This window comes from Fringilla coelebs (assembly GCF_963513975.1).
Source record: "Fringilla coelebs genome assembly, chromosome: 1".
In the NCBI taxonomy this organism is placed as follows: Eukaryota; Metazoa; Chordata; class Aves; order Passeriformes; family Fringillidae; genus Fringilla; species Fringilla coelebs.
Window position 1 is genome coordinate 112,384,730 of NC_140028.1, and position 27,033 is coordinate 112,411,762.

General features: G+C 42.4%; 1 protein-coding gene across 1 annotated transcript in view; it reads right to left on the reverse strand.

The window, feature by feature from the left end:
- The window catches only part of TGFBR2 (transforming growth factor beta receptor 2), a 60,943-nt gene extending 34,324 nt beyond the window's left edge, over positions 1 to 26,619 (reverse strand). The window contains exons 1-2 of the mRNA XM_084207602.1: positions 26,483 to 26,619; positions 26,067 to 26,312 (exon numbers count right to left, since the gene is read on the reverse strand). Of these exons, the coding sequence (XP_084063728.1) occupies positions 26,067 to 26,160 (94 nt within the window). The 5' untranslated portion in view covers positions 26,161 to 26,312; positions 26,483 to 26,619. The remainder of the gene's footprint in view (positions 1 to 26,066; positions 26,313 to 26,482) is intronic.
- Positions 26,620 to 27,033: the final 414 nt, after the last annotated feature.

Consider the following 27,033-nt stretch of genomic DNA (forward strand, 5'->3'; position numbering starts at 1 on the left):
TAATTGGAAAAGTAGGGTGAACCACTTTGAGGAGATACTGGGCTTACATGCAGCACAGCCCTTCTCTTGTAGCCACCTGCATGTTAAAACTCTGTTCATATTGCTTTCTGTGGCCAAATGTTGCTAGTCAACCCGTAATAGGCAAACAGGGATTTATAATTTCCCCCTCTCTACTCAATTAGCTGAGAAATCAATTTTTTCCTTCTAGAACTTCACTTTTTACTACCATTAGACTATTTTACTGCAGGAAATAAATATACATGATTTTTCCAGGAGGAAATAAAAGAGCTTCTTGCTAACATTTTCAATTGAGTTCTGAACCATTGTGAGTGACTGAGAGAAAGGTCTTTGCTCTTCATCCAAGCCACACGTCTTCCTCATCGCTAGCATGCTCTGGTACTGACCTAAGGTTTCTGATCTAACAGCCACTATACTCAGTGGCAAAACTTCCAATGGTTTTATGGTATAGAAGAAGATGCTGCACAGAGGGGTGGTTAGGATGACCTCACTGGGTGTGGCAGCATGCTCCTCCCTGCTTTTGGCTCAAGCAGGAGCTAGCAGTGGTGGCTCATGTGAGGGCTGCACCTGGCTTAAAGCTGGACTCTGGGAAGGCAGATAACAACACAATAGCTGAGAGCCATAAAACTTACTCAGCAGCTGAGGTCTAGTTGAGCATGCGCCAACCAAAATACAGCTGGCATGCAAATACTACTATAAGTCAATCATCTTACTCCATAAATAGGGAACAGCCCAGGGTCTGCTGAGCTCTCCTGCACAGCTGTGGGCTGCATGCCAGGATCTCCCCTTGAACAGGGACGCCTCTTGAGATTGCAGGAATAGTTATTGCACTAAATACTCAGTAAGTGAAGGGGGAATAAGCATGCTGAAACTTTGAAATCTTAGCTAAGTGAGATAAAGGACTGCTTGTGCACATATAATCCTTTAGACCTAAGTTCCTAGCCTGGAACTAGGTCTGGATCCAGCCACTCCTGGGAACCACCTGAGAAAGGGGTTTAGCATGCAAGGGGGTCCTTTCTGAACCTCATGACTCAACATGAGGGTGTCTCTCACGGTGTTGTCCTACCTTGTCCTCTATGCAGTAAATAACCAAGCGTATGTCGCCATCAAAGCTTTTTATAGCACTGTCATGTTTACTATCAGACTTTGTCAAAATAAACATTGCTACTTTTCCAAGGGAAGTGTGCCACCCCGTTTGCAACACTGGGAGCTCTCACATGGGTGGAGAACGCTGGCAGTATATTATGGCCTGGCAGAATTGTAAGCCCCAGGTAAACATTTCTTGTTCTGTCGTGTTGCAACAACTCCCGGTAGCCATGTAGAGGAACAAAGCCTCATTGAAGCAGGTGTGGTAGGAACTCAGAAGGTCTTGAATGCAGTATTCTATGAAATACATGGCAACACAATCCTCACTATAGCAAATGGTACATCTCTTCTGGATGGTGCACATCTCTTCTTACTTACCACGTGCTGAAGAGAAACTAATAGCTGTCACAACTTATCTAGATTGCAGTAATGATTGAAACAACCTGATAGTGAGGGACTGTCCCTCTACCCAGAAAAAAAAAAAAAAAACAATCCATCGTCCTAAAAGCCTGGAAGAAAAATAGAGACAAATACTGAGGGAGGGCGAAGTGTACCCAAATGTACACAGGAAACCAGTGGTAGGGGTGCCAAGCATCTCAAAACTGAGCATGGGGGAAAGCTATCAGCTGCATCTATGCTGCTTTCAGCTCTGAGCTCACATGGCAGCTGTGGCACGATGGATGCCTGTGCCATAAACATGACTGAGTCCCCTCCAGTGCCCACAGCACTGGGGCCAAGAGCTACAGGAAGGTGGGTCCTTAGATAAACTGTTTCAAGCAGATTATATTTGTTGAGAGAAAGGGTTTGGTTCCTACGCCATCCCTGGCTGTGCCAGGCTCTACCAAGGCTCACCCACTGGAACAAATGGATGAAAATAAATATGTTTGGACCTTTTCCAAGGAGGAAAATCTGATCCAAACTACTTGATTAAAAAAAAAAAAAATTAAAAAAGGAAGAAAGAAGCCATCTGGAAAGTAGCAATCCCCTCTAAGATTGTAAGGTCACAAACCCTAAGTTTCTAAGGTAGGCTTTAGTTTAATCACTAGCACCAGTAGCAAAAGGTTGGCCAGTTAGGACCAGGTAATTTCTGGTCAGGTTTAATTACTATCAAAAGCTAATGGGGTTTTGGGACTTCCAGAACTGACTACACTTGTATTTTCTCCCCAAAATTCTTCTAACAGAGGCTGACATATCAGTGACTATTCATGCCTCTGGCAGTTCAAAAAACTGTCTAAACTGCCCAGGTGGACAAATTTTATTCCATGCTTCAACATTTGGTTCAGACTGGGACTGCAGTTTACTTTCCCTAAGACTGTCATAATGCTCTAGCAGATGTTGGTCTGTTGTTTGTTATTACTCCTTGGCTTTGTCCACCGTGATAATCCATCTCCTTCCAAACTAAAGCCATGTTTGACTTTTTCTATCTGATGCTGAAACCACACCCTGCAGATGGCCTGAGAGGAAATCTGGAGCTAGATAGGAACTTTGATGTCATTCTTGGATTACAGACTGCTACTAGACTCTGAGAACTTAGAAATCCCAAAAAGATGGGTCTTCTTCCAAGTCACATGAACTCACACCTATCTTTAATCAACAAAGTCCTGCCTGGAGAAGGACAAATTGGTAGGATTCTTCCCTAGGAAAGTGTATTCACTCATATCCCGAAGGACTCAGAAGCAAGGAGTGGTTCAGGACCAGCAGACTACTCCTCTTCTTGTTGTCACTTAAATGTTCACCTCTCAAAATATTTGACTATCCTGCTGCACACTTCATACCACACAAGCCATCTCCTCAAGATTTTCTCCAGCTAAGAAAACCAAAGTCGCTTGAATGCTGTGGACAGAAGCAACCTTTGATTTTGCATGGGAAAAAGTGGATATAATGAAAAAGTTAACAGAGAAATCGTAGATTTGCACAGGTGAATGAAGCCATCCTAAAGTGTGTGCTTTTCTCCGAAAATCTGAATTTGCCACCCACTGTCTAATGTTAGTTTTCTTATTTTGACTTCTACAGGAAGCCTAATTCTAGCTTTCCTTGCTTCTTTGTCCATGGAAAGGGCTCCAAAAAAAAGACTGTGCCTTCTTGGCTATGAAACTTTCAGCCAGCCAGTTCAGCAGAGATCAGCCACTGTGGTTAAAATGTATGGAACATGCAAGCCAACATGTGGGCTGGACATTGTGGAAGAGACACTAGAGCAGTCACATTAGAAATGTCCACTCCATGGATTCTGGAGGAGCCAGGCTTGCAAAATATCACTTCTTTTCTGTGGTTCATCTTTATTTATGATTTCTTATGACATCATAAACAGGACACCTCACCCAAAGTCTATTGACTTTGCTTGACGTGGTTTGCTTTGCATCTGTTGTCTGTAGATATGTAACTTCTGTTGAGGCCTAATGTTGTAGGTTACTCTTCTCCTATTAGTATCATTACAGAATTCTCACAAGCTAACAACATTAAATAAAGTCCAAACTAACATGCTGTCTTTTTGGAAATATCTGCACTGGAAAACTTTTATGTCTTCGGATGCATTTCAGAAACAGCAGCCAATTTCTCTTACTCTTATCTTGTAAAATCCTGTCACAGCACTTCTGTTCTCTCATCCAGTGTCTCTGGCACATGTATAAAACAGCAGGCAGATCCCATCCCCACGCCCCCCCCAAAAAAAAATGCTGAGAGAGACATTGGGATGGGAACTCAACTATTCAGCTATTGTGAGATAATTCCACCTGATGGGAGAGATTTGAAGATTTCACTCCACTACATCATGGAAATCTGCCAGCAAGACAATGTCTATATCAGAGAGCCTTGAAGCAGATTGTCCTCGTTCTCCCTAGGAGCACAGCTCCATGACATCATATATCTGTGTTTGGAAAGCACAGTAGCAGCTATGAAGAGCATCCAAACTGTATTGCCTTCTCATCCAACAGAGAGACACCAAGTTTTGCCAGGAACTGTACTAAACACAGCATGACTTCTATTTTGACTACTATCCCCAGCACATGATCTACAGCCCTAGTGGAACTTTCACAGTTATGGAGACACTGCCAGCTCCATTAAATTTGCTTTACACATATTGATGAATTAATTGCAGGAGTGAGAGTCAAGGAAAATGCATGATTTGAGTTTTGCTTTCAAGACCTGGATATATATCCTGATGGCTATTCTTAAGTATACTGATTGTGTCCACTGTGGTAATACAAGGAAGTGAAGATGGAAACATAATCAATCCTAAAGATAAAAAAACCTCATGAGTTACAAAATCACAAGACTTGTCAGACAGATCATGGAAATAAAGGAAGGGAAAAAACACAACCAAAAAAAAACCCCAGAGAACAAACCCCAAGTTACCAAAAAAACAACTGCTGGGTTCTCCCTTACTTGCCATTGCTGTCTGTACTCTTAGGAGTGCTTTTTGAGAGATGTTTTGAAACTTTGGCCATGAGCAGAAGGGTTGGAATTACCATCTAACTAGATAAAAAGACACAATAAAATGTAAATAAATCATTGGGATCCAGGAGGTGGATCTTCAAGAAAAATAGCTATTACTCATCATAAAATCACAGGAGCTGCAACACTGCAGATCACCTAGTAACTCCCATCATAACAGGGAGGGTTTCATAGGGTTACTTCGGGGTAACCCTATGAAATACGTATTTTCAGTTTTTCAGTTGCAGCTGCCATTTCCAAGCTTAATGTCATCTGAACTGAAATGCACTGTCACTGGTACATACTCCTATTTTCACCAGGTGAGTATGAGCTCACAATGTTCACACTATCTTGAACACTGCTTCGAGTGCAGTCCTTTATCTCAACCATGAGCTACCCCAGCAGGATTACCATGGGTACAGGACTTTTATGCTTTTGTGACTGTTGCTATTAAGATTAACAACAGTGATTATCAAGAGTGCTGAGGCAGCCTCTGTAATGCCAAACATGCGCTATCTTTTACGTACAACTAAAATATGTCAGAGGGAAACAGGTTCCATGAATGTTTAACCACCCCTGTGGCAGGACTCCAGGAAACCACATTCCTATGGACTGTTCTGCAGAATCTCTCAGCCTCGATCTTTATCATAGGCAGTCACAGATCACTGACTACCACAGAGCACACCAGCTGCCTTAGTCAGTACTTAAAGTTGTGCCTTTAAGTGTCCTGATTGCACTTTTGCAAATTTCAGGGGCTCAGCAATGGATAAAAGCCAAAGTAACTTCCTGTTTGAACACAGCACTTTGTGAACTTCTTGGAGGAGATGCATCTCATGGCTTCCCCCTGTCATGTAAAGGCTTTTGCCCATTGTATGAAAAAAAAATGCAAGTCACACCTATAACACCAAAGAAGGATTTGGTGGGGCCCACAGGCTTTTCTGAGGTTTGTGTGACTGGCTCTTCAGCCATGACTGAGAAGTTTGCTAGGAAAGAAGAGAGCAGACTAGGTAAGCCATGTTGACCTGCTAGACATAGGCAAGAGTTGTTTGGCCACCTTCAGCTAAAGGAAGGCCAAGGCAGAAGAAAGTAAAGCCAGAAAATCATGGATGAACTGCACTGAACTTGGGAAACCACCATTTCTCACCTACCAGCAGGCAAGGTATAGGGAAAGGTACATGCAGAGGGAGAAGACAAAAGGAAAAGGAGCAGGAGTTTGAAAACTTCATTTGACTCGCCTCTGCAGTAGAAGTGCCTGGCTTTTAACGGCAAGTGGAACTGGCAAAACTTTGCTGTAGGGATTGCTGCAGGCATTGACACAGACACAGAATCAAATCTGACAGGAGCTGGAGGAAGGGACAGAACCAGAGAAAATAAGAGAGGAGCAGCACACTGGAGATCCTAAAGATGAAGATAATTTTTGTATTTAAAGCATTAAAATGCCACTATTTTTATCCCCTCTTTCCAAAATGAGTGATCATTAGCAGTTTTAATCATGGGCTAGGCTCTTCTCTCTGGTACAGGGCACAGCAGTGCCTCAAACATGCCTAAGAACAGAGCTTGCTGTCGTGACTCTGACTGACAGCACTGCAGGTGAGAGGAGACTCCAGCTCAGCACACAGAAGTGTGAAAGCATTCTGAAAACATTATTGATGCCTCAAATAATGAGATAGATTTTCACCTGCAGATCTTTAACTTGCAGTGCATTTTCTGGCCACTATTTAGCACTCCGTGGCTGGTGGAACAAAAGAATACTGTCTCCAAGCAAAGAGGCTGAAAAAAATCTAAATGATGGCTTCCCATAGGGCACTTGAATGGACATTTCATCTTCTCCTGACTTTAACCCACAGCCTCCCTAACAAAGCACACAGGAATGGGGAACCATATGTGATATAACAGCAAGTTCAATTTATTCAATTATGACTACAGGGTCTAGGTTTTTTTCTGCATAATGCATTGAATTTACTGGAAGTTGTCTTCGGTGGTTAACCCCTCCTGGGACTTCAATACACAATGGACATTGAACACAGCAATGCTCATCTGGTTCTCAAGATTAGCAAAACCAGCTTTCCTGCTTTGTTGGAATAAGCATGATTCATGGTTCAGAACTGACATTTGCATAACTAACTCTGACCTGTGCACTAAGAAGCATATTCTGCATCTAAACCTCCTTTTGTATTCTCCTCTGCTCAGTGAAAGCTGTCATTACTTCACTTGAAACAGAGCTGAAAGAGTATAAACACTTCAGCTTTGTACAAATATTATTTTTCCAACTTACATAGTCTGAAAATAGACAGCAGTCATTCAAGCACAATATAGTTATTTCTGTGATATTTTTTCACGACAGATGAGTCTCTGTGGAAGACCCCCTAACATTTAGAACATACATAATTAGGAACAATTCTGACTCCGAAAAACGCAAATATGCCTCTACTCTCTGCTACAGAACCTTGCCAGTACAAACCCATGCAATTGTACCTTCTATGTAGCTTGAATGGAGTTTCTGAGCCCATTGCATCTCTTCCTTCAGCCAGTCAAGAGAGTCTGTTTATAGTAACCTGCTTCTCTCCCCTCCTGTTCCCTCAGTAGTCACACCACCGCCTGCCTGCTTCAAAGTATGATAGAGCTCTTAATTCTTCATCATAGCAATGGGCAAGGTGAATCATTTGTCCTGATGGAGGCACATACTGCCTGCAAAAGCTTAATTTATATTTCTTCCCCTTATGTCTCTTATGACAAAAGTAATGAGGAACATCCATCTTAAAGAGCCATTTACCCTGTTTTCAAGGGTCTATTTGTTAAACTCCCAGTTTCCAACAGGGAAATTCAGAAGCCCACCCAGTACAGGTGGAACGGAATTTATTTGCTAAAAATGCTATGGCTAAGCTATTTCTATTAGCCATGAAGTATTCCACAGAGACACACCCTGGCACTTCAGTTTATCTGCAAGGCTACTGAGTGTGCTCAATGTCACACGTGAACTGAAAGGCCCATGAGATCATAAAGGAACTTGATCATATTCTTAAGGTAGCAGTGCTGCTTATTGGGAGGCACCACTTTCTTACTCACAAGCAGTTCTAAATGCCTGTCTTGAGATACCTGCTTAATGCAAAGGCAATCTTGTCTGCCTTCTTAGGTGCATCCTCACTGAACAGGCTACAGGTGGGAGGAAAGCAGAGAAGTTTTGAAGGCTATGTCTCAGATTAAGGGACTGCATCTTCTGCTAAACTTCTGGGCACTAGAACACATTAGGATCCATGGTACAGGCAGAGAGGCAAATTTCAAAAGTATTAGGGGCTTCTGCTGTCCTTCTGCTCTCTGTATTGCCAAACACTGCTGTCCTTCCCATGGAGAATTGCAGCTGTGGTTCTTCTGGTGGACAGAGCTGGCGGGCACGCTGGTACAATTCCTATTTTTCCCTTACAATGACTGCTGTTGTGCCGGCTCTTCGCTGTGACTGCAGAGCGTGCTGTGCAGAGGGAGCCCTACCCTCAACTCCCACAGACCACTGCACCACCAAAGACACACAGAAATCAAAAATAGTAACGTGCTTGCCTGGCCAAACACAAATGACACTCCTACAAGACTCTACTCTTGCTTAGGATAAGGCCTCATCCTGCCTAACTTTCTGAATAGCTACAAGTAACTAAGCGCTGGCAGGGCACACACACACCATCACATGGGTCCATTGCACTTAATTAACGGGGTGGAGGTTTTAAGGTTTTCATCAAATCCTGCTAAAACTGGATCCTGTTAAATTTCCTCAAAACAGGTTGTATTGGGAACAAGTCTAGTCAGACTCAAAATTGAGACTTACCACACATAAAGTTATTGTGGTTTATCCAATTACTTTAAAATCAGCTATAAGCTCAAGAGATCTGAATTCCGTGTGTGAAAAAAAGCTTTTGTGTTACTCGATTATCTATCTGCAGCATTTTCAGCAGTAATAAGGCAGGCTGGATAGATAGCAGAAAATAATCTCTTCCAAATGCAAAATGGAAATTATTTGAAGACTGTTCTCTACACTGGCAGTATACAGAAACCCAGGTGGCAAAAAGCCAAATCTTTCTGCTGAAACTACAGTTAACTCTCTCTAGTTAACCCTTGCTACAGCCAAACTCCTGCCAAACGTATATCCTCTACTGTATTCAAAAGAGCACACTAAGACAAGTAAAACATAGAGGAAACTGTGAAAATAATAACTAGAAGCTGCCGTGGCTTGCCAAGAGTTAATACAGGTGGGCAGATGTTTATTAATACTATTTGTTCATTCAGAAGACTGGCAGGCACTTCCAAACCCTCTCTAGTCTCAGAGACCTACCTCCAGGAAAGGCTATGAGAATATGTTACTTTGGGGGAAGAATTTTGCTTGCTTTTTAAAGTAGTGAAAATGAAGCACAGACATAAAGACTGTGACAAATCACACAAAACAGGAAATTCAGAGTTACATCTGACTCCCACAGGTTCCCTTTGATACAGCCAGGTTGCGTGGTGAATCAGAAAAAGTATCACTCCTGTATTTGCCATTTTATACTTTTAATTCTCATTTTTATAAGCTTTACTAGTATGTCCTAAAAACTACTGACACACACTTTCCTGACAGGTTTAGAAGTCAGAAAGCCACACTCATCTTCCCTTTTGAAAGGCTCCTGCCACATGCAGCTTTACAGAGCCCTTATCAGATCCCTCCTTTGGGGATGCCACTGCAAAGGCCTACTCACACACACGTCTGACATTTTCATTTTAATGTTCCTCTCTGATGCAAAGAAACAACATATTTTGAGAACAACTGTCTGCCTCATGGAGAAATCCTCAGACCATTTTCAGAAAAATGACGAATTTGTTTCTAAAGCATTGTGAACACAACGGATCTTCTCTTTCCCCCTTTTTTCCATTCCCTGTCTCTCTAGTGAGGCTATAGAAGAATATCTGCACAAAGAATTTTGAAAAAAACATCAGTCAGGCTCCCCTGCTCCTTATTTGTTCACACCCCCCATTGCACTTTTTCCTGCCTCCCAAAGGAATCAGACCACACCCTAGCACACCTCCCTCCCCCTCCAAAGGCCAGCCTGACCCAGAAGAGTTCTCCAGTCTAGACATCTATCTGACAACACAAACACAATGAAGAATGTGGTATGAGGAGTGGCAACCCACAGCTGGGGTAAGGCAAAACTGCATATTTCAGCTGCAGCAGCAAGGGCAGAAAAGTCTCTGTAGATCTATGGCTGGAGCTGCTTCTGGGGAAAGGTCAGGCTGCCCAGCACACCAGGGACATGGGGGACCTGCCTTCTCTGCTGTCTCCAACCCACAGCCTACTTTCAAATGTTACATACCCTGAGACAGATGTCACAGCCCTTCCAGGAGAGGAAACAGGGGCTCTGCATTTAGTCTTTTCTGCCAGGCATCATCACTGCAAGGGCAGATGGGATTTGCTTAGGACTCATCAGCATGGCTTATGATGCTTTGGGGAGCATTCCAAGGATGGGTGTTTCTTCCCAGACATATCTGTAGAAGCACCTCAGGCCTCAGAGTTGTTAAAATCCGCTGTAAAAGTGGATTCGAGGTTATTTTGATTTTGAAGTATAGAAAAAGGACTTTGGGTGTCTCAAGTTAACATTTTACAGGAGACATTTGAGAAGACAGGTACTACTCTCTCTGACTGCTTCTTCAGCAGTACAGAGACCTATCAGATGCCTCCTCTTCACAAGATGCTGGAACAGAACAGTATTGTTTTTAAAATACAATTTTTTCAAGAGGAAGGATATTAAAGGGACAGAGAGTACGTGAAGCACATATATCCTCTGTCTGATGTGAAACATTTGATTTTGCTGCAGTTCTGTAATGTGAACACAAAAAATAAAATTCAACCAGTCACCCCAATTCTGCTTTGTTTCAGGGGAAAAGTGTGATGAATATTTACCTGAAACTGCCACAAGTCTGGGAAAACACTGTAAACCCAGACAAAAGTTTTATCTTCTGTTCTGAAACTTCTGCTGAACTGCAACTTGTATCTGATTTCAAATATCCTACTGCTAACTACAATTCCTTTCTCTAAACTGGAATCAAGAGCCTGTGGACCAATGAAAAAACGTTAGTCAAACAAAGCCAAACCCAAATAATGGATCAGGGATTAAAAAAGAAAAAAAAAGTAAATCAAAAGCAATCCTAAAATACAACACAGAAATTGGAATAGGCTGCATCTGTTCAAATATCAGTTTAAGCATCACATTTACAAGTAGGAAATACTGCAGAATTATGAAGCACAAGGGGCAGAAACAGCATGAGTAAGACATAAAAAGACTTTATGTCCAATGGCATGGTTTGGAGCACATAAACAGCAGGCTTGCCATTCAGTGTTCTAATCTCACCTAGGCAGAGATATTTGAACAGAAGTTTCTCACTCTTAGCCACGCACAGCTCCGTAGTGAGCCTCTGCCCAGCCCTTCACAAGTGCACCTTTTGTGCCAGCTGTGAGTTAGGGGGTGCTTTGTGCCTCCAACCAGATCCCACATTCTTCAGGCATGATCTCAGCAACCTGTACAGCCAGGATTGGAGCTGACAGAGCAAACTGGCTTCAGCCACAGCTCCTGAGACACCTTAAACAAGGATGAGGTCTGCACGGCCAGAGTCTCTATCCGCACAGCAGAAAACTCTATGTGTGTGCACTGGTTGCTGCTGAACCAAACCAGAATTTCCATGGTATTTTGTAACACTCCAGTAAGTGTGGGGAGAAGCTGCCTGCACACAAAGGCTCACAGCTGCCCAATCAAAATAAGCATTTAAATGGATTAACCAGACAACTGTTCTTTCAAACTTGCAATCGTTACACAGCTACATAAATCAGAGGGATTTATAAATATTTGTTTTTGCAGATAAAAGAAAGATATTAGTGGGATTTTTTTAAAGTGAATTTACTGCCACTGTCTGTCACTCCCAGCCATTAATGAACAAACAAACAAAAAAACCAAAAACAAAAACAAAAACAAGGATTTTGTGCATGCAAAACTCATAGTAACAATTCTAAAATTGTTACTTGGGGATTTTGGTTTAAGCGTAATATAAAAAGACAACTTACTACTGTAAGCAACATGAAAGACCTGATTTAATTTAGGTTTTGAAGACCTCTGAACTTGAGGAATATTTGAGAGATCTGGAATTTAAGTTAAGGCACAGTCCATGACTAGAGGATGCTATTATGGTACTAGTTTACAATATAATCTACTGATTATGATAAGACAGAATTCTATGCAATTTCTTTCTCTAGAACTGAATACAATCCATCATTGCTAGTCTATCTGAAAAACTGTTTCCAAATAAGAAGACTCAGTTAACAAGTCCACATCCTTAACACAGGCACAGAGGCTCCTCTGTCAGCTACTGATGGGCAAACATGTTTATGCGGAAGCTCTGTTCAGAGCTCCTTTTTACTGTGAGAAGCCATTTTCCTGCAGGAAAATGGTGCTTATGAACCATTCTGTCCCCACACAGCAAGTTTTGAATGACAGATTCAGGAAAACAGTATTAAAAAGAAATTACTCTCTTTCATAATCCATCAGCTCAGCTAAAATAGTGAATCAGAGAAAAGTTAGACACAAATGTAATCCCCTAGGAGTAGAAACACTTTGAATAGATTTGAAGAAAAATACACATCCTTCTCAAATTCAGTAGCTTGGATGGTTATATTTGTCTCTGTCAAGTTACATGCAAAGAAGCAGAATAATAGAATTCAATACCCTGGGGACATGATATCTTGATAGATGCATCTAACTGCCACAACTATTAATGGGAATTATATACTGAGTATTGAGAAAAGGGCATATGCATAAAACTACACACTTCTAATGATATTCAACCTTAGGAAAACTTTCAGACTTCTGTTGCAAAGACTCTACTGCTGTGGCACACTGTTAGTGAGTTATCAGTTTTCTTGGTAAAGAAATATCTCTCTCAACAAAGCAGCATCTCCTTTGTCTGCCAGAGGTAAATTTGCTAACATATCCTCCAGGTATTAGCTGCTCCTTTTTGTGCATTTGCAAATTACTCCCCCAGTTACCTCTGAGACTGTGAATCACTAGCTGGTAATACCACCCTGCTGAAATAAGGGCACAAAATAAGGGCTCCTTCATTTCTATCTGAGGTTGAAATTTTACTGGCCTTAAAGGAAAATAAAAGCCATGAGTGAAAGCAGCCCATTCTGAAATAAATAGGTGTTTCACCCTTAAATACCTCTCTTGAAGCTTCACTGAAAGGCCCTTATCTTTGCCATTATTTCTAAATCACATGCAAAGAGAATTTGTTCACTATATCATAAAACTGAGTATTTTAAGGAAACTTGCATCTATATGAGTGCATGGTTCACCCACATTAAAAAAAAATTAACTGTGGACACTAAAAGACCTGCATGTAGGAATACAACACTTCTCATTCCATACAACAACACATTACTCACTGCTTACAGCACCCAGCCCCTACCAGGGCTTGCATTACAATGTAAGGGGAGGACATTCCCACATTAGGTGCTGCTCGGCAGGAAGGGACTTGCCAATCTAAAATGTTTAGTCTACCTGCCTGAAGATATGTGAGGGACTGCAGGCTCTTACACTTCATTTATTATGAGGCAGAATATAATTGTAAATTTGAAATGTACACATCAAGTTGGATTTCCAAGGTTTTCCCCTCCCATTTGCTTTATGTAATAGTTGTTTATTCTAAATCCACTATTTCAGTCCTCCAGCTATCTCTTCAGTAATTCTTAAGACCATAATCTTTCACCAGGACTCCAAGACAGCATATGCACTTGCAAGCTTGTTTAAAAGAAACATTGCAAAAAAAGACTAATTTTAGTCTCTAAGAAACAATTCCTTCTATTGAAGAGAAAGCTGGGAAGAGATAAGACAGAATCACAGGAGCAAGTGTGCCAAGCAGCAGCTCAGAACCTACCACTGCCTCTCAATTTTCATCTGAGTACCTCAAACTTCATCCAATTACTTCAACCATTTTTTTTTCCTAACATCTAAGAACTTGAAAAGCAAGATATTGATAAATTTTTAAATGGTGCAGTTCATTTCTGGCACAGCATTATGTTCCTCTGCTACTACATAATGTTCCTAATACTGCAGGACAAAAGATGTTTATTGTCACATATATGAGTTAAATTTAATAGGATAAGATCTTCACCAGATGCTGTGATTTTTGAGTGTTGCTGTGTCAACTTATACTCATTGATGTTTAATATTTTAAAGTCATCAAATCTTTCTGGATATTGGTCATCATCATCCTTAATCTGGAGGGCACTTATTCAACTGTACAAATCAGTAGGAGTCTGCAGGGTGTCTAAGGGCTTCTATGAAATGCCTTGATCTTTTTAATCAAATGCCAAGTGGATTAATAATTACATCATGAAAATACTATTTCAACAACTGTCATTGAGGAAGCTGTGCAAAACATGGTCATGGCAGCCGAGCCACTCAGCATCCCTTTAAACACCACGAGCCAGTTACATGCTTTGTTATGGTTTCTGGCAAAACTGCTCAGTGACATGGGCAGCTCATTCTCTAAACCCGTCACTTTGGCATTTCTCACAAATACTGCACTCATGTAGAACACTGTTTGTTTTTAAAAGTACTCTCATAAGGCAAAACAACTCCAAGCTTTCCCAACCCAGTAATAGCTTAGACTATACCAGAGGAAAGTGTTCCATAGCAATAGAGACATTGTTTAAATTCCTTGGATGTAAAATTTTATAACTCATGCATATTTGAAATATCCCTGTACAGCATTAGTTAGCAGAACAGTTTAACTGTTTAGTTACTTCTGGAGACGCTAGTCTTGACTCTGAGAGGGATGTGAGCGATACCAGCCTGGTGGTGGAAACCTGCTGCACCAAAGATTCAAAGGTTGCAAGAGCCCTATGACTCCATGGATGGTATTCCCAGTCTGGCCTTCTGCAAGTGAAGCCATTCCACCCAGCTAGTTTTGCAAAGCCCTAACTTACCTGGAGGTGTGTTTAGCAAGCCAAACCCTGCCTCAGTTTAGAGATTCACCTTGGATAGTCTATCACATGCCTTGGCCATACTCTAATAATGGAAGTATCCTGTTTGCTAAAAATGCACACCTTGTGTCTGGGGTGGTTTCACTCACCTACAGCTTCCATTTTTCAGAACGGATGCTTTTTCACCTTTCATAATATCCTCCACCATGGAGTCTAAAATATCAAGTTAGCACACTTTAAACCCTATTTTCCACCAACTAACTGCAGCAAACTTCCGTGTGAGCTCTGCTACCTACAGCTAAGCATTCTGGCAGAGCAGATTCAGCTAGGTTGCACTACCTTAACTGTGCCTTAAGGCAAATTATCCCAGTTAGTGGTGTTTATGTTATTTATGGTAACTTAACAAGGCATGGCAAAGTGCCTGCATATCTGACCAATTTGACCAACCATATCTCATACCCAGCCAGAGAACAGCAGCTGCGGGTACTATTCCTAATTCTTCAGCTCTTCCTATGCCCAAAACCACAACAATCCATCATGCTGAAAATGCAGGAAATTATTAACATTAAACTCTCACCTGAAAATGTGAAAAAGACAGCATGGTTCCAAACAAACAGTACCTTCTCCTTCCCTTACCCACTGCAGGCTAAGGACAGTAGAGTAGAAATTGATACCCTGGTAAAAGCAAACTATATCTCATTTTCAAAAGCACAGTGGAAACTTAAATCAAAATCCACATTTTAAAGGGAAAAGTGATGATTGTATGGGCAGTCTAAGTACTCATGCTAAGCAACAGCTTGGAAAAGCAGGTGTCAGTGCTTTCTATTTCTAGGTATGTGGTTATGATAGTGGTAAATGTGCCTTGTCATTAGCTTTCAAGAGTAAGATACTTCAAATAATTAGTGGTTTGCTTCTAGCATTTGCTACCCACCTTCACCCATGAGAAGGCCAGTAAGTTTCTGCCTTCAAACCACCAGTAGGTACGTGCCTGATAATCATACTATAAGCCACCAGAAGAAAAAAGCCTGGTTTGGGAATGTGCAAATTCGCTGAACCATGAATAATACATATGTGGACAACTGAGAGAAAAGTTAGGCCCTCAGCTGCCAAACAGAAGAAAGTGACCAAAGCTTCCATGTGCCTCACCAAGCTCCTGGCACACAGCCTCTTAAAAAAGGGAAAAAGAAGGGAGGAAAGAAGTGCTAATATATTACTGAACTTGACAGGGTGTTTGAGACTGTTGAGAATTTCTGGATGCTCTAAAGGCTTTAATCCAGAATTTCTGTAGAGAAAGAACAGGGGTTATGACTCTCTTTGAACCTCAGTTTCCCAATCACAATAGACAAGTGTTGAAACAATCTCTGTTCATTTCCCACAAATTCTAGAATTGTCTATAGAAACTGTAATTAACACATCACTATATTACTTTTTGTCACATATTAAGCAACACAAGTCCAGTCTGTGGAAATACCAATATAAATGATTGTACTGAAGTTTAATGGTGGCCTCAAAAATACAATGGATGAAATCATGGGAAGCTGGAAATCTGTTTGAGTCTCTAAAGGCTTCTCATTTCCTAGTTCACTGCTTTAACCATAGGCTAAGATGCAAAAGTTGTTCTTAGCTGTAAGTCACCAACAAATCTTGTCTCCTTCTCTCCTTGTCTTTCTGCCTCCTTCTCCCATGTAAAATAAGGAGTCTCTAATCCTTTCCAGTCTGTATAGGAGGAACTCTCATGTCTAATACAGGTACTTAGAAATCCTTTTAGGGTCAAGTGCATATTTTTAAAAATAACAGGATATGCCTGATTCTTCATTCTGAACCCCACTTCCTGAATATTGGTGATTTAGCTGAAATCATATTCTTATTTTCCTTCACAAACATTAAAATCAGGGAACATACATGTATAACAATCCCTAGGCTGCTGCTTCTGCACTAATAAATATTCATCCTACCAGTGTGGCCTCAGGGAAAAGTGAGAACAGCAAAGACCCCAGCCAGCCAGAAACCTTAAGGCAAAAGTATAAAATGTGAGAAGTAAGGAGAGTGTGAGCAAGAAGCTGATGGAGAAAGAAAAACAAAAAAAAAGGAAATACATTTTGGTTGTATTTTTTTTTCCAGAAGAGTTAATCTTCCTGCTGAATGTCTTCCTATATCTATTATCTAGAGCAAAGAGAGAGCAGATATGGCTTTAGTTACAACCAGACAGTGTGGCATTCCTGTTTACATGCAAACTTGGGTTATGATAGCTCTGAAAGCCTCATGGCCTGGCACTGTACTTACCAGATGAGAATACTACAAATGCAATAAAAGGATCAGCTTCCCAGATTTTTGACTTAAGGCATTCCCTTGTGGTAAAGCTGGGTGAGGAAATGGAAGAATAGACTGAGGGGAAGAAGGGAAATTCAATAGCCCAGAAGCATGTATTGCTGACCTAGTTACTTTGTGAAGGCTTAAATAAAGAAGCTTACAAAGTCATGACTATTACATGGTCCCCTCTGATCTTTTCATGAGGATGAGAAATGGTTGTTTTCAGTTTAGAGAGGAAAAAAGATTCTGTATGTAGAGTGTCTCTTTGTTGTGCTGTGAACTCCCTGGAGAGAATATCAGTCACCCTGCAGGGGCTGGAATAATGAATGAATCCATCAGGGAACAGGCTTTCTTCTCCTGTGACATGCTTTGGGGGACCACCCACACACATGTCAACCCTTTTTCTGCAAAGTGCTGCCTCTAAAGCCTTCCCCTGTCTCAGCCAGCAAAGATCCTTCATCCTAGAGCCTTTCATTGATGGAGTTTAGATACTCTCAGGCTGAGGAGTGACATGACCATGGGTCTCCCACTTTCAGGGCAAAAGATATAACCACTATAGGAAAAGAAGGCAAGGCAACCGTGAAAATTGGTAATGGGAGCTGTGGCGAGGTAGAAGGTACACAGCAGGGCAGCTGGCCTACTGCCACAGCATGGTCACTGCAGGATCACAGATCCCCTTGTATGCCAGAGACAAATGAGAAGGGTAATTGCTGCATGCTGGTGGGCAGAACCGGTCAAAGGAATAAAAGATCAACCACCACCTGCAAATGACAGCTCTTCTCCATTGGTTCCTGATTGCAGATTGTTCAAAATTTTTCAAAATCTCATGAAATGTTTCCCATTATTGAAACACACAAAGATTTACTCCTTACTTCCTGCACCCTTTCTGTAAGCTTCTCAAGAAGAATGGGACACTCTGAAATCACTACCCAGTCACGTTTAAGGAAAGCTTAAGATAGCTACAGAGCTGAGAGCAGAGCATCCCAAGTGGAGCCTGAATTTGCACAGTGGATAGTAACTGCATAAAGAAGGAGTATTTTAAGAGATAGACAGGTGGAGGAAAAAAGATGTAGTTACATCTATCCTATTTCCCCAAGCACGGACTTCAGTGGCCAGAAGTTATTCACCTACACTGCTGGCTGCAGTACTTGAAGGTACGCTGAGTCCTGATGGAACTATGACTTCACATTTGCTCCAGCCACAAAGCTCCCAAAGCATATGGAAGTTGGTCAGGACAGCCTGGTAATGCTAAAATCAGGAGGGCAGCCAAAATGGTAAGAAATTTTTCATCTTCCTTTAAGAACTAAGATCTGTCTTAAATTGTTGCCGAAGCGGTGCTTTCCAAACCACTGATGTATGGCAACTTTATGTAATAAATTTTCAACAGTATCTAAGCTGCTAATTAGGCTCAGGGATCAGACCAGATCAGTATCTCAAGACACACAAGAATCCTGGATAGCTGCTTCTGCTTTCTTCTCTGAAAACAACCAGAAGAGATAACCCATTACTAATCATCTGTGGTCTGCTTCAAAGTTTGGCCCCTTGTACAGCAACCTTAAAGATGTGCTTATATTAGTTAGTGAGATGAAATCTACAAAATTGCCACATTATCATGCAAAAGCCCCAGGCACCATCAAACCATGCCAACAGACGATGTATAGGCATGATGAACTTAATCCCATTCTGGGCTGCAGAATCCATAACAGGATTAAAACTGGAGGGAGATGGCTCACCTGCATTTCACATCTAAAATATTTAGATCCAGGAGAATTACAGGTCAACGCTTGATAAATCTAACTGAATCGCCTTTTCTTGCTAAGTCAATAAATTGAGTACCAGCTCACTTATGATCCTTCTGGGTAAAATGTTAAACAAAATTAAAAACCACATCCAAATTCTGAGAAGGCATTTGTTCTTTAGTCGTCATTTTGCATTCTCCATTTTTCTTCCTTATTAACTACACCAGCACTAGAAGCTTATCAGTGATGAGGGAGCTTCAGTTTTCATACATCTTAGGAAATGCATGTGAGTGTTTTCAGAGGAAAGGCCTGGTCTTGATGAGAAATCATCCTTCTTATATATTTATCTTGTTTTGGGACGACCTATCCCACATCAATTCATCTGCATCCTCCCAAATGCCCCTACCATGACTCTTCCTGGGCAAAAATCCTTAATGATACCTTACAAGAAGTTTGGATGCATTCTCTTTCTGAAATCTCCCATTCTTAATGTTCTGAGGACTTCAAAAAACTGCAGTCAAATTACTCTTCAGCTCCAAGAGAGAGAACCAGATCACTCTGGCTCCTGTAAGACTGATACCACAAAAGCCCCCTCGAGGGAATTACAGCCTCATAACATACAGTTGCCTATTATTTATTCTGTGGCCAGATTCTGCCAGCTGGTATAAATCAGGGCAGGTTCCTCGGCTTCAACAGAGGAAGCTGATTTATGCCAGCTGACAGGCTGGCTGCACACGCTCCACTTGCACAATGCTAGTTTTTAAAGGGACCTGTTAAAGTGCCCCAGGCACGTAAGAACCACGCTCGGGTCTTTACTTGGAAAATGTTGCTCTGAGGAATTGAACTGTGAGACCTTCCTGCTGCTCTCTGGGTGTGCTGTTCAAATTTACAGAAGAAAGTCTCTAAGCCCTGACAGAGCCACGACCTTGGGAACAAATATGCATTTTCTAATGTCCCCTGCATAGACCAGTGTTTTTAACTGAGCTTTAATGCTGCATCAAACAAAGCCCATGGGAATATCAATGCAATGTTTTGGAAGAACTGATCAGCTGCAGAGAGGGCAGAAGTGATCTTTCAAAACTTGTGTTACTGTTAGCTATAAACACACAATAAAGAATGTGGTGTGACTTGCAAATCACTCAAATCGCTGGCTAAATTTATAGCTTTGGCTGCTTGATAAATCTTTTTTTTTTAACTTAAAACCTTGGGTATCTACTTAAGAGAACAGGGAAACAGCTCATTTGAGGGTGTGGGCTGAAGTGCTTGGGTACAAACAGAAGAGAGCAGGAATAGAAGACAGCTTTCTAATACCTCTGGTTTCAGATTGCTGTTGGAAAGGCACAGTGTTAATCCCAGGTGTCACTGTAGGGATGTAGCTGCTGGGTTGTCAATTGAAGCATGCCTTTAGTGTGAGGAAGCAGATTCCTCTATCTGCTCCTGAAATCTATTAATTTCGGTCCAATTTTTGCCAAAACACTGTTCTGGGTGAGCAGAGAATTGGAATCCTGGAATCAGACTAACAGGACTGTTAATAATCAAAATTGTGGCTCCTTTGCATGACACAAATTTCTGAATACAGCTTGTTATTATGATATGAAACAAAGCCTAGAAGACTCAAGCCATTCAGAGCACTGCCATTCCCACCCAACAAGGAGCAAATGAACACATGGCTACAGGTCAACCTTAAAAATGCTGTCAGGGGAATGTTTTTCCTGCCCCACAAACTGCTTCAATATTTCATAGATTCTCATATTCACAATAGAGTGAAACCAAAATCATTTGAGGTGTTAGATATGGGGATATCCATATATGCATGCCCAGTGAGAGTGACAGCCCTCCAATATCCTGGGGAGAGTGGACAGGGGGAGCTCCAGTTTCAAACGTGCATTTTGTGAGTCAGGCCATGCACTTAATCCCACCTTTCTTCCATTGACCAGTGTTTAGTCTAATTATTGATTAATTATTATTTTTTTATCTTTCTATATCAGAAATTCCACTGTGGACTAGGGAAGGAAAAAAAAAAAAAGAAAAAAAAAAGGAAATGTTTCCTGATGAAAGTTTAATGGAAACTGGTACATTTCCACAAATTGTCTCAGTTTTGACAAATCAGCATTTTCCCATGAAAAACAGTGTCAAAAACTCTCAACCAGCTCTAATTCCAACCAGATTAACTCAGGGATGAATGCCAGCAGGAAGTTCTTGCTAAATACCAGTTCTTTGAGCAAGGGAAAACTACTTCTTCCTGAGACAATCTTCCCAGAGGTGAAAAGGCTTTAAAACTCGTATGAAAAAAAGGACAGGTAGTTCCAGCTGTAACAACTACAATGGCATTCACAGCAAGAAAAAGAGCAAGGAAATGGCATATTAAAAAAATATGCATGAACATAGACAAATCAGCAACTAGCACTTCCCCTGACACTGCTAATGTTATCATTTCTTAAAATCTAGAACAGTTGCTAAAGCTTTGCAGCAATGCAAACAAGCTGACATTCGCCTCTATGAACTGCTGGGCAGGGCCCTTAAAACATGCTTCAATTTCAATTCTGCTTAAATCTCTAGAAGCTAATGGACACATACAAATGATGAGCATGCTGTCATCAGGAAAAAATGGAATTAAGCAATTCCCGGTGAGATTTGTTAGTTCTAACAGATGAGAGATTCCATCAGTGGAAGCGTTTCAAGCAATTTGCTCTCTTGACATATCTTACCCTAAACATCTGTACACAAAACCATGTTCTTTCAGGCAGTAGGATATAAAGTGTTGTACTCAATAAAGTGTTGTACTCAACAAATGCCAGTGATGCTGCTCTGTATGCCAGAGTGCAGACATAATATGAAAAACAACTGTTGAAGACTTAGCTGGGTCACTGAGAACCCAATTCTGCAAATGCTTAGTGCCATCCCATTGCTTACAGTGGCATTTGCCCTGTCCCAGCGTGTATGCCCACTTCTTGCTGTAAAAGCAATCTATCCCCTGTGGTAAAAGAAGTTTCTCTGCTGTTTCTTAACACAGCACTTGCCAGTGAAATTAAACTTCCAAAGGACTTTGGCTGTCAAAGCCAAGATATACTCTTTCTGATTTGTTTTAATCTACTTTAACGTTGCAGAACAAGACTTCATAGAAAAGCACAAGCATTTTTTCTTCGCCTTTTATTTTATTCTTGAAACCATTTTATAAGGGTTTAAAAATAATTTCCCATTATCTTATGGGGAAAAAAACCCCCACAAAACAAAAAACCTCTCTAATACCAACAAAATTTAAGGCTAAAGATCAATTAAGTAACCCAAATCTCAGCACTCACTCTCTTAGACTAGGATTCAGCCAACTTTCTTTTCCATATCAGGACTGGCTCTGCACTACTTTGTGCTGGGAACCCCTTGTACTCTACAACATCTTTAGAGCCTGGTTGATACCTCAGTCAATTTTACTGAGTTTGCAATGCTCTGGCCATACAAAATATCTAATGTTCCTGGGATTTGACTACCTGGGCTTTTCCCCTGAGTCAAAAGGCAAAGGAAATGATGCTGCTGTCTCCCACCTGCCTCAGGGCCCCCTTTCATTCCTCTGCTTGCCAGGTGCCAGAAGGGCAGTGGGAGCCATGGGCAAACCAGGGCTGTAGCAGCCCATGTCCCCATGCTGATCCTGGGACCACAGAGGTGGCTGGAAGCCCTGCCTTTCATGTGGGCTGGACTGTGGCCGTGCCAGCCAGGGTGGAGATTGCAGGATCACTTTCTTCAGAATCTGTCGCTGCACGAGCGAGCATGTTTCATACCTAGCTGATATAAATGCACCCTGTTATGCAAGATCCAAGAGTAACAGATTGGGCACAACCTGTTGGTTTTGCTCATTTTGGCAGTACTGGAAAGTAAGGCACAGCTCTTCTGAGGTCGGAGAAGTGGCAATGAATGTTAGCAAAGTGCATCTAGCACATACATACATTACTGAGAAAAGAGTTCCTATACGACAAATGCAAAAAAAAAAACCCACCAAAAAAAAAAAACCCAAATCAACAAAGTATCACTTTAAAAATATCTTGCAGGGGAAATATAAGCATCGGAAACTCCAACAACTGGTGCTACAGTGATACTATGCTCTTTTTTTTCTCCCCTCAAAAGAGCAAGTGCTTTCTAAAAGCCTTTGAAAAAAACTTGCAAAAACCCCCACAAACCAAACCATGAGAAATTTTCCTTCTGGTGAGAGCCTGACACCACATTTCCTCCTATGTTCAGAGTTAACCTTGTCACAATGACAACTTTTATTAGGCACCATTATAGGATGCTGCATCTTTGAAACTGTAACAATTCGTCGCAGAAGGGAGTATTTCATTTTAAAGCAATGTTGTTTGACTAAATATAGGTCATATAATAGTAAATGTTTATGAAATATAAGTGAAAAAATACTATGAATATGAAAACTCTGAATTACTCCATTGCCCTTTTTTTGAAATTACTTTTGAAACTGTTTCAGGAAACCTGCTATAACTCTGTTCATTTGCAGCAGCTTAAGATCTGGCTCGTAATTTTTTAATAGAAACCATTCTGATATGGAATTCACCACCTGAGTATTAGAGAAGCTTGTTAATGCCAATGAACTAAAAATAGCAAGTAAACAAAAGTGTTTTTCCAGGTCTTAGGTATAAAAGTCTCACAATTCAAGGATAAGAAGAAAATCTGATACATCCCTACTTCCCTCCTGAAATACCTGGAAAAATGCCACTTTTAATGGGGGGCAGGAATGTATTTTAGACTCAGTCCTGTTACAAACATTTTCCATCCCATTACAAGATGTTTGCTCTCCTACTTCCCTTTTGCAAATATGTGAAGCTCTAAATTTGATTTTCATACTATGAAATTAACTAACTCTGATACGGCTTTCAAAAAAATAGACAATAATGCAAATAGAGTTTGGCTGAATGGAGATATTAAGTTCCTGATGTTCAGAGATGAACAATCATTACATGGATGATTCCAAGGAACAAATTTCTGGTTATGATAACCCAAAGACAAACTACAAATTCATATTCACTTGAAAACTAACACCAATTTCTTACGTGGGCAACTGCTGTTTTGTACTGCCATTAATTGATAAAATGCTCAATAAATCATTCAAAATTATTAAAAAAAATCACACCTTGCCCCTTTATGCAAAGAAATCAATAACTTCTGTGTAGTACAGGACATGAGAGTATCTTTTTCAAAGGAGATAATTCCCATTGAACCTGTTCATGAATTTGTTGGTTTGTCCAGGATCTTTATGGGAATGTCATTCTTGTCTAATATTTTGCTGTGAAGAATGTTAAAATGAAATTTTACCTGGTGCTTTTTAAACTAGCCATCTGGTTAGTTACTAGGTATACCTGGGAACGAAGCTCTTCTGAGACTTACATATCTCCTTTTTTTGCAGCCTCACTATACTGACAAATTATTAAAAAATAAGTACCTTTTCTTTTTTTTCTGTTTTGTTTTCTCCCAAGCATTTGGCAGCTCTAATTTTCATTCTGGTGCCTAATAACTACCAACAGCCAAACCTCACACTTTCTGCTCCACAGAACTGTTGCTTTCTGATCAACTCTTCTGCCATAATAGAATTCCATGGCACAATAGAATCCTATGGTGATTATCAAAACAGCTTTTGAAGCTATGGGATAGATTATCTGAAAATAGGTCTACTCAGTTTGGTTATTGTAGGCTGTAGATGAAGAGGAGTGTGAAAAATGCTGGAATTGTAACTATTTATGTTCTTTTTCCTCACTGGACCTATGACAAGAAAGAAACAACCTCTTGAGCCAAGCCTGCTTTTAAAAATCGACCCATACTTTGAGACAGTCTATAACTGATTGAGTGGGAAAAAACCCACAAAAAAACTATAATAATAAATAACACAAGATTAACAAAAGCTGAGCTTCTCCATTTAAAGTTTTTTTGATGGCAATCTGCAAAAGTTTGAGGCTAGTGTCAAATTAAAGGCCATCACTAGTTGAGTATGATTTATGTTAATGAAAAATTATAGGAAAGATATATATAATATTAAAAAGAAGTGACACACCTCAAATTTAACATAACTGAGTTGTGGGACACCATAGTCTCTTATTCTTACACTGTTCTTTTCTTCTGCCCTAAGTTTTCATGAGTAACTTTGCAGGTATGCAAAACCTGTTGACTTTGACAGGGCTGTTAATGAAGCATGAAGTAAGTCAAAACTACACATAGCTAAAGGCAGTAGCTATTCAGGAGTTATCCACTTTATGTTATTATGTTTCAGCCAAAATTTGGGATCAACTACTGACCATGAATGGACCAGACAGGAGAATCATAGGGACCAGGGCAAAGTCTGTAGAAGCCCAGGTGTCTGCACACCTTACCTGAAGACTAAAACTAGATGTGCCATTACAAGACATCTTAGAAAGCTACTTAATTCTTCACAAGTGTCCTTTTCTCTTTTTAGGTTCACCACGTTCTGCAACGTGATTTAGGGCCTAACCTTGATATTACAGATGCTAATTCACAGATGTGGGTAACTACTGGTAGGACAGAGATGGAAAGCTGCTCAGGGCAGGAATCTTTGCAGCACAACTTCAGGCTCATAGTATATTATAAATTATGATATGAAGAATACTGCAAGTTTCAGACCCCCAAAAACCTATCTAAAGATGTCTTGGCAGAAGCAGGGTAAGGATTATAAAGTGTCACTTTTAAAGTGAGTCAAACAACATGCACAGTCAGTGCTGGAGGAATGAGTGCCTTTCAGTCCAACTGCTCACAGCCACGGCTAAACTCCGCTCTTAGCAGAAACTCTCACGAAACCCAAGCTTTGGTAACCAAGTACAGACCCACGCAGCAGCGGGCTCTGTGGCCACGCACAGGCCCTTTCTCCGAGAGCCACCCGAGGCACCTCCGGCGGTGCAGCGAGGCCGGTGCCCGGCCGGGCGGTGCGGCGAGGCCGGTGCCCGGCCGGGCGGTGCAGCGAGGCCGGTGCCCGGCCGGGCGGTGCAGCGAGGCCGGTGCCCGGCCGGGCGGCGGTGCCGGGGCCGGAGCGCGCTGCGGAGGCGCCGCGGGGTCCCCGGCCCTGCGCACGGGGCCGCACGGGGTGCGGGAGCCGCCGCATCAGCTGCCGGCAGGGCCTGCAGCCCTTCCCCCGGCCACCGCAAGCAGCCCCCCAGATGCCCTCTCCGGGCTCCTCCGGCCCGAGCAGACCCGGCTGATTTCCTGCCCAATCCGCTCCTTTCTCCCCCCAATTCCCTCCACGGACGGACCTCAGCTTTGGCCGCGGAACCCCGAGATTCCCAGTCCTTTCTTCCCCGCTTACTCTCCCGCAGGGCCATCAACAAACACGCTCACCCCCTCCCGAAATGTTTCCAGCCTCAAAACTTTCTTAGCAACCGTGTCCCCCGCCTCCCGCGGCGGACGCCTGTCCCTCGCCGCCTGCCCCCGTCCCCTCCCGCCCCGCTCCGGCCCCGGCAGCTGTCAAGCGGCAGCGCGGGCCGGCGCGCACTTACCCCGGAGCAGAGCGGGGACCGAGCTGCCCATGAGCACCCAGAGGGAAAGGCGCAGCAGCAGCCGCCGCAGGCTCCTCGGCAGCCGGGGAGTCATCGCGGAGCCGGATCGGCGCGGCCGGCGAGCCGCGGGCGGGGCGCGGGGGCGGCGGGGAGGCCGCGGCGGCGGTGGCGGGGCTGGCGGGGAGCGGGGCTGCGCCGCTCCGCTGCTCGGGACCGCGGGTGACTCACTGAAACTTCACTTCGGCGCTGCAGGGGAAACAGGAAATCTTAAACTTCGCAAACAGCTGGGCAGGACTTTCTTACTCTTACAGTAGTTCCTTCTCCCCCTTCCCACAGTCACCCCCTCCCCTGCTCTCGCCCTTTTTCTTTCCTTTTTCTTTTTTTTTTTTTCCTTTCCTTTTAACATGAAACCTCACCCAGTTTGGTGTCAATCATCTGCCAGAGGCCAGCCCCTCTCAGGTCTGGCTCTCCCACCACAAGCGCGTCGGGGCCAGCCCCGACGTGCAGCCCGGATCCCTGCGCCTGCCTCCCTCCGAGGCGGGGACCGGGCGCGGGCACCCGCCCGGAGCTGCACCGGAGCTTGCGAGGAGCCCCAAGGTCGACAGGAAACCGCCAGCTCGCAGGGCTACTACTCGCTCCCTGCGAGCTGAAAAGGACCCAGTCGAGTCATTTGGTACGCGGGGACTTTGAAGAGCTCCTCCTCGCACCCGCATCCCTGACCTTAACGATGCTGCTGCAGCAGCCTGTTTCCTCTTCTGCAGAACGGGTATCGGAAAGAAGGACGTAGCCCCCAGATGAACTGAAGTAGGGAGCAGGGGAGGTTGAAGTCAGGGTAACAGGAGGAAATATTCACACAGACTAGCTGGGCACTCAGCTTGCAGATGTTTGAGCTGACTAAAGCAACTTGTCACCTGCTGCTTACTTTGCTCCCAAATAGGCTGGTTGTGCACTACTTTATCTCAAATGC